This window comes from Saccostrea cucullata, unplaced genomic scaffold, assembly GCF_032062105.1.
Source record: "Saccostrea cucullata isolate Sc308-1 unplaced genomic scaffold, CSIRO_AGI_Scuc_v1 ctg4429, whole genome shotgun sequence".
In the NCBI taxonomy this organism is placed as follows: domain Eukaryota; kingdom Metazoa; phylum Mollusca; class Bivalvia; order Ostreida; family Ostreidae; genus Saccostrea; species Saccostrea cuccullata.
The window spans coordinates 1-8,774 of NW_026930943.1; the positions used below are offsets into that span (position 1 = coordinate 1).

The window sequence follows — 8,774 nt, forward strand, 5'->3', positions numbered from 1 at the left end:
GGTAAATTGACAGAAAATTAAATGTCGAAATTTTATTCTAGTTGTAAGATGCAACTAATCACAGATACATGTATGTGTACCCTAACGGAATACTACTTTTAACAAAAATAGATGTTGAAAAATATAGATCTTTCATTTGGATACGGGTATCGTGTTTACATCCAATTCCAATTGAATTTGGGCCCCACCCCACTCTTTGAAGCCCTTAAAATATACGAGCGCAGGTAGGTACAATTTCTCCTTTGGCGGGGCACTGTATTTAAATAAAATCTACCTTTATGTGAAAGAAGAAAATTGCGCCTAACTGCGCTCACATACTACTTTTAAAATAATTGTAAAATCTAGCTGGCCTTTCCCATTATGAACAGATCGACGAAACTAGATTTTTGACGTAAGAATAGATCCATATGCTAATTGAGGCACTGGCTATACTTTCTAACTGACCAATCAGCTACATGAAATTTCGTTACGAGTGCATGAGTACCACAAAAATACTATAAGGAAACATGCTTGATTTTACCTGTTTTCCAATAATTTTTTTTACGCATTTCAGTCACAGATTAGACACGGATCTACATACATTGTATATACAATTTAGAGATCACAGTTACAAACAGTTGATAAATATACATAGTTTAAAGTATTTAAACGTGTTTGTTGGGCAATTCGCTAGGTCTACACATATTCCCGAGTATCAGTGAATAAAAGTTTCATGTGCATTTCTTGACCTAAAAACCGTAAACGCTGAGAATTCATGCGTATTATAAAGTATAAACAGCCTTGGCTGACCATTAAAATTACAGTTTGAAATGTAGAAGAGGATAACATATAAATTGACCTAAACCACGTGGCTGTGATACTAGTAAAATGTAAACGTAGTAAACCAGCATGTTTTGTTGTTCTGTCATCGGATTGGACAATGACTATGTGCGAAATAATAACAATAGCCATATGAGGTAGAATTCTCTGACATGCATACCTCTATCATACTAAGACCCGCCCATTCTCCTTCCATAAATGAACATATTGTCACAAACCTGGCCAAATTTTGTTGTGATAGGGTCTAAAATTAAACATAATACAATATTCCTTATAATTAAAATGTGTCTGAACTATTGAAACTATTCAAAAGGCGTCGTATTTATTCACTCATGTTTGAAAACTACTAAAATTAAATATAATTCGTCGTGAAAAAGGGGGCCCCAGATAGCAGTTGTGTCACCTCATCTTTTAACCTGAAAAACAGCTCATATGATAATGCACATGCATTTACATTGTAAACATAATTAATCTGCACAACAGATGACATCAAAATCCCAGAAAGGAGAAGAGAAGCGATGGGTGATGTCCCGTTTTGCTGAATGTTCAAGTTTGAATAGTATTTACAGTGCACCAGTCAGATTAGTATTAAGAAGCAGTGAGTGAAAATATTACAAAACATACAATTATTATCAACTAACAGATAATTCTCGACTTATTTGCATTGATATTTACACATATGGTAATATAGACGATAATAAATATAGACAATGAATAAAAATATATAATTTGTTCACCTTGCAATTGATTCAATTTTTTAAAAAATATCTATTTTTAACATTATGTTTTCAGCTGTTCCTACCACTGAGCACATGATCTCTCGCTGTAACATGCCAAGCGATCTTGCAGGAGAATGGAAAACCAAGGGGTCAGGGTTCAAATTTGATGTAGTCATAAATGAAACAAATATCCGTTTCCAAACTGAACCTAACGCAATCGAGTTCTTGGATTCAATATTCGCTTGTCAGAAAAAATCTGGTACCAGGTACCTAATGACACGAGTTATGGCTGGAGAATGGTAAATTCTTAATCCTTATAATATAACAATATTATAACAATATACAATAATTTTGTGTTACTAGTATTCTAAAATACTTTAAAAATTGGCGGTTTTTAATTAGAAACAATTTTTATTACTGAATTTATTTTTAGTACAACATGTACAAGTATATAAATGAATGGCATCATAAATAATACTTTACTATTGATTTACTTGTACATATGTAATTAGGTTTGATAAAATTAGAGCATTACCTAGTATACCAGTTAAGAAGTTACATCTGACAACAATTAAACGTAAAAGAAAATACCGGTGACATCCAAAAATAGCACATTAAATACTGTGTCATCTCTGTTTTAGTGAAGACGTCTATGTATGCATGGATATCGTGCCACGAACTAACAACACCCTTAGATACAGAATAGGTAAATAAAAAGCTTTTTAAGGATCATAATCCCTCTGCTCACTCATTTTAAATGTTTCTTGAACCTTAATGATTTTCCCAAAGAAATGTATTTTATAATTAAAATACAAACAATTATATCATAGTTTGCTTGGTAAAATTTGACCAAAAAGAAAACAACACTTTTGTCATTGAGAGTTATCTCTCTTATTAGAGTAACGATGAACCTTAAAATTCAATATATAATCTACTTTTAGTTTATTTTTTTTATCATAGATTCTTTTGTCATGGATTATACGCGGGTTTATGTTACGTACGTTAACGTTATTGTTACGTCACAATACTGTACGTTATGTTTCTATAGTTAACAACAGAGTCTAAAATAAACCACTATACGATCAAGACGCATTTCCATTCTTTCCACAACATTTTGGTGCCGTGACCGACGGAATGTTTACATAATATATACGCACAATGGAAGGAAGACTGAAAGCCATACGGGCCGGTAACAGATCAGCGGTAACGAAACTTTTCGGACGATTTTTGGACTTGAAAGAAAATACAGCCAGTGAAGTAACGGAGGAAGTCGAAATAATTAGAAGGTCTCTAACGCAAAAAAGACAAATTCTTCAAGAACTAAATGAACGAATATTAGACGCCTTATCTGAAGAGGACATAGAAGAAGAAATCACGAACACAGATGAGTATATGTACGAATTAGATTGCAAAATTAAGAAAACAGAAAAATTTACGGGAAAAGTTTCATGTAAAACTTTGAACGCCAGTGCTGAGTGTTTTGTACCCACATTAGAAATTCATGATAGCAACGTAAACACGTCAGCTGCAATTAACTCAAGTGAAACGGCTTGTGAGAATATTTTAAACAATTTTCCTGCCTCTGATCTCAATGAACAAAGTAACCTAGATTGGCAGAAAAATGTTTTGTCATTACCATCCAACCACGCTACGAATAATCATAGATTACCGAAGCTAAATCTTCCAGATTTTGACGGGGATATATTACAGTGGAATACGTTTTGGGATTCATTTGAATCAGCAATTCACCGCAACCAAACTTTAACACCAATTCAAAAGTTTTCGTATCTCAAGGCTCAATTACGCGACGCAGCAGCACAAACCATTGCAGGATTTACTCTCACAAACGCAAATTACGAAACCGCCATAGACCTGCTCAAGGAACGATTTGGTCAACCACAAAAAATCATTAATGGTCACATGAGAGCACTTATGGAACTGCAAGCCCCGAGAAACGACGCCATCAGTTTAAGAAATTATGGAGACTGCTTGGAATCTCATGTCAGGAGTTTAGAGTGTCTAGGACAAAAACAAGAGATGTACGGAGCTTTACTTATTCCAGTCATAATGAACAAGCTACCAGCTGAAATCAGGAAAAACATTGCACGTGAGTACGATGGTGACAACATTTCACTACACGATCTTCGTAAAGCTATCAGCAAAGAAGTCAAAATCCTTGAATCAGGCCAGATTGAAAACAGCGATGGATTCCACGCAACAGCAGTGTTTCTTACCGTAGCCTCAAAGAAACAACGCCATGTTCATTATGGACAAAACCAGAAAACAAAAGAGTCAACTCCTTATATCGAAACAACAGAGATAAAGAGCCGTCCATGCATTTATTGTTGCACAGAGAATCACTTTCCAGGGGATTGTAAGAAAGTTACAGAAGTAAGTGCAAGATTTGACATCTTAAAACGGAAGAAATTATGTTTCAACTGCTTAGGAAACCACCGCGCCGCAGATTGTAAATCCCACAACAGATGTAAAAAGTGCCAGAAGAAACACCACACAAGCATATGCGACATGAAACTAACGAGGGACAGAGACGAGCCCACCCAATCAACAATTGTTAACATTGTAGGAACGAGCAAACCAAAAACTAAAGAATTGAACGTTGAACAACGACATAAAAGTGTTTTATGGAAATCAGCTTCCACTCCGATGAGTCGGACTGTGGACTCCGTTCAAGAACGTAACAAGCTAACTAACGAGATAAAGAAACTTAAGTTAGAGCTGAAGACTAAGACAGAAAGGATGAACGCATTGGAACGAGAAAATGCTACCATGCTAGAGAGATTGTTACAATTCGACCAGCAAAGAAATTTTCAGACTCGTGTGGAGAATGGGATGAAGGATATGATGGAACATATAAATAAACTAGCGTACGAAAACGGACGTCTGCATAACGAGGTTCGGGAATTAAAAGATCAAGTTGTAAATATCAAAACCTACAGCACTCACTCGGAGCATCCTAACGCTAAAAACAACAGTCTTCAGTCACGATATGATTACGCTCAAAGGCAAATAAGGGAGCTAAATATGAAAGTACAGACACTTGAAAATCAGCTATACACCTCACAGGACCGCGTGGAAAGTAGGGAGAAGGATTACATGTTCACCAAAAGGATCCGTGATGACACACGAAGGGAAGAAACTCAGATGACAGAAAAACGTACAGAGGCTGAGGAGACGGAAAAAGAAAAATCACAGAAAAAGAATCTCAGGGACATGACAGAGATCATAAATAAAATGCCAATCTACGGACTCGAAACATGGAGCTGGAGAAAGCTAACACAGAACTTCGTCACAAACATCCCGGAACTGAGACTCTGATACAAAACCTGGCAGATAAAGTGTCTAAACAGAAAAGGATTGAGTATCAAAAACAGGAACCAACGAAAAAATCCATGAATGGACCTCTTAATTCAGTGATTATGAACTTGTTTAATTTCCATGAACTGTTAATTTGATTTGAACTTTTTAATATTCTAGTATAATTCATTTCGATGCCCGGAGTGTCATGGATTATACGCGGGTTTATGTTACGTACGTTAACGTTATTGTTACGTCACAATACTGTACGTTATGTTTCTATAGTTAATAACAGAGTCTAAAATAAACCACTATACGATCAAGACGCATTTCCATTCTTTCCACAACATCTTTCGTTACGATAAATTTATGTAAATATTGATTAATAATAATTTTGATTTTATAGGTAAACCAGAGCCAATTCCGTTGGATGTCCCCCGGGGAGAATTAGAAATTACCAGAATGTTTAGGAGTGCGTGTTATTGGTTCGATCGTGTAGGTATAAAGGGAAATCAGGGTTATGAAATCCTTAGTCGTAAAGTAAATATCAATTGATATTTACCAAAGAAAGGATTATTATATTTTGAAGCACTACAGAATGTGTCCAGTGTCCAATATAAGTATGGAATAAATGTGTTTTAAAGAATGTTTATTGATTTTTTTTTTTGTGAATAAGTTTTACAGCGAAAGGGTTGAACATTACAAAGCTAATATGTTCTATCTTCCAACTCCCTGCTTATTGCAGCCAAATAAACAAATCCAGTTTATCACAAGAAGTTGAGTAAAATGTTAAGGACCAGTTGCAGTCCACATAAAAATCAGAAAAAAAATGTATGAAGGTGATACATGAAGGTTTTCAGAATTCGATGATTTCTTACTCAATTAACATGTATGTTAAATGAAAAAAGTTTTTGAGTCATGGTTACCATGGAAACCCGGCCCAAGAAAATTCCTTAGCAACCAGAGAATTTTTCCATGTTGATGGGCATAAAAGTCACTTATCTTTAACACTGCCGGTAAAGTGCGAATCGAGAAAATCTTGGTTTCGGACACCAGCTACTATTGGCACCTGTGAAATATCTAGTTAAATACATATTTTTTGATATAAAACAATAAAAATCACTTTTTAGAAAGCAAATTTATTAAAATGTTAAGCGATTGAATTGCTTTAATACCCCCATAATGCTCAATATCGAAACATTACATGTAAGTGGCTGTTTACAACGTGTTTTTCATGTACTCGCATTCGAATGATGCATTAACTGCTACAGGACTGATTGGACAGTTAAGAGGACAAATTTAACTTTAATTCAACGTTATTTTATGCCGTGGACACAGACAATGTGCTTTACATTAATTATTTTCATGGAATTAGTCAATAACTAGCAAATTCATTTTGTAGGTGCTACAATTGATTTCTGTAAAATTTTGACACAGGCGACTTTTTATTTGTGTAAATGCGACAACTGGTTTACGTCTCTGAGACTGTTGGTTTATGTTACTTAAAGTGAATATTATGAAATTATTCAAAATTGCATGAAAAGGATAATAGTTTTTGTAGTTTATTGTCATTTCTGACCATTTCTTGCAGCAATACGAAATGTTCCAACAATTCTTGTTACCCGGATATTGTGTTGTTTTTTTTTTGTTATATTCTTTTGTTACTTTTAAATGGAGTAATGTGGTATAAATGAGCAAGATGATGACACCAAATAATTTAAAACTGCACCAGGTATACATATACGAATGTCGTGATCAAGCGATCAAACTTTTTAAAGCAGTAAACGAATGTATATTAATATTTTTCCTTGCAATTTATATTTGTTCAAAGCGTGATGTTTACATCCTAAGAATTGTGTTGCATGTAGTCTACATTTATCCAGTTACATCTCAGGCACGTAGTATGCCAGTTGGGGTGTACTTTATTTCCTGAAAATAGTCTTTTGCTTTAGTTTTGATTCATGTTTTTAATTTTTTATGTAGACATGCCCCCCTCAGCTTTTTTGTAACCGTAAGGTAGCTGCATTTAAATGAGATAGACGACCGAAGTGCTACAGTGCCACCCAAACAAAAATCTGTTAAAGAATGCGCCCAAAAGCTGCGATTGGTACTTGATTAATTCCTCCAAATTTTTATCTCAACTGCACAAAGCTAAAAAAAATCATGACCTCTAGAATTCTTCACGAAGCGTGTTGCAATTGAAACTATTTGTCTCTTGTCATCTGCAGAAAAAATGCGAAATTGGCTGGTCTCAATTTCATGGAGGGTTATTTACAACAGTTATTTGTTGTGGAAATAGTGAGTGGAAATTGTAAAGGAATTTATTTGGAACACCCACTAAGTAAAATTGTTTTTAGAATATGACAGTTTGAATCCGAGAAGCAGCACACTTTTATGTACAATAAATACCGGTTTACATTTTTCCAGCTCTTCCGTCTTCGGACAGATACAGTTCTGCAGCTAACCGTAAGGTTTGCAAACCCAGCCGTTGTCATCTTCGCTAGCCAAGGGTTTCTAATACGCTACTTTCGTCAGTTTATGCAGAAAGTAGCATATGAGAAACCCTCCGATAGCAAAGATGGCCGTTGTGGACAAATGGAATAGTTAGAGAAAGGTCCCCAACACACGATAAAGAAGGACTGCTCTTCCTAGCTTCAGAACGGCAGCGTTATGGTTTATATTTAAGTCTTTATAGTCAAAGATGAAAACATGAAAAACCATAAGTTAACACTACAGTTTTGGAGCTGTGTTCTTCCGAGATTGGACATTTTTCTTGGGTTGTCAATCACCTGCGATCCTCATCCTTCCTACGTATACATTGAAAAATAATGTCACGGGTCTGTATGTTTAATAAATGGACCGGTGTCTTTATGTCATTCAAATATGAGAATATTTTGTTGAGATATCAAAATATTCCATAGAAGTTAATTATCTGAAATACATAATGCCATCTTTTCAAGTCAAAGGTTAAAACTATTCATGGAGGGGATCATCTTCGCTAGCCAAGGGTTTCCGATTAGAAATCTACTCTTTCGAATCGGAAACCCTTGGCTAGCGAAGATGGGAGGGGATGTAAAAGTAAAAAAACACTCTTACATGCATCAACGTCTATTCTCTTCAAATACATAACCAGAGTGAATTTTGCATTTTTAAATCCTTTATTTTTTCACATAATAGAACAATTTATGTTGGGGGGGGGGGGGGGGTATATATGCAATATTTTTTAAATATTTGATCGAAGCAACCAATCCTTGAATTGGAGGTATATATATTTTGGGGATTTATTCAAGAAATTTGCACTATCTAATGTGTCAATATTAAATTTAAACGTATTTCTCTGGTAACAATAAATTTTTGATACAGCAGTAAAACGTCGCACCTCATGAAACAGAACAGAAGCCAAACGTAGCAATTACACGTGTCAAGAGTCGCACATACAGCAACCATACTCGCAATATTATCAGAAAACTCTATATTGCATCAAAAGTTTTAATCTTGTGAAACATAATAGAAACAGGAAATCATAAATGATTCATATATATAGTATATACTCATATCACTTTTAACACAAATAATGTAGCGTTAATCGAGTTTACCACTTTAACAGCAAATATGAATAATCTAGTAGAATACATGAAACGAGTGTAATCTAAAGCATTTACGGGATTGCTCCTTATTTGTATTCAACCAACAAGGAATTCTACTGCATGAAACCATACTGGATATTAATAATTAAGTCATTATCAAATGTTCTATCATTTCTTATAGTTAAGTTGACATAGACTGCCTCATTGATGTAAACCAATAGTAGCTGGTGTCCGAAACCAAGATTTTCTCGATTCGCACTTTACCAGCAGTGTTTAAGCTTAAAGCTGACATGAATTCTTAAAAACGCAACATTTTCATCTACGAACGACTTGT

General features: G+C 34.8%; 1 protein-coding gene across 1 annotated transcript; it reads left to right on the forward strand.

Moving 5' to 3' along the window:
- The first annotated feature begins 1,302 nt into the window (after positions 1-1,302).
- Positions 1,303-5,505, forward strand: LOC134230694 (uncharacterized). The gene is made up of 4 exons (XM_062712527.1): positions 1,303-1,417; positions 1,612-1,837; positions 2,180-2,244; positions 5,260-5,505. The coding sequence occupies exons 1-4, from the start codon at positions 1,303-1,305 to the stop codon at positions 5,406-5,408; spliced, it is 555 nt and encodes a 184-aa protein (XP_062568511.1). The 3' UTR covers positions 5,409-5,505.
- Positions 5,506-8,774: the final 3,269 nt, after the last annotated feature.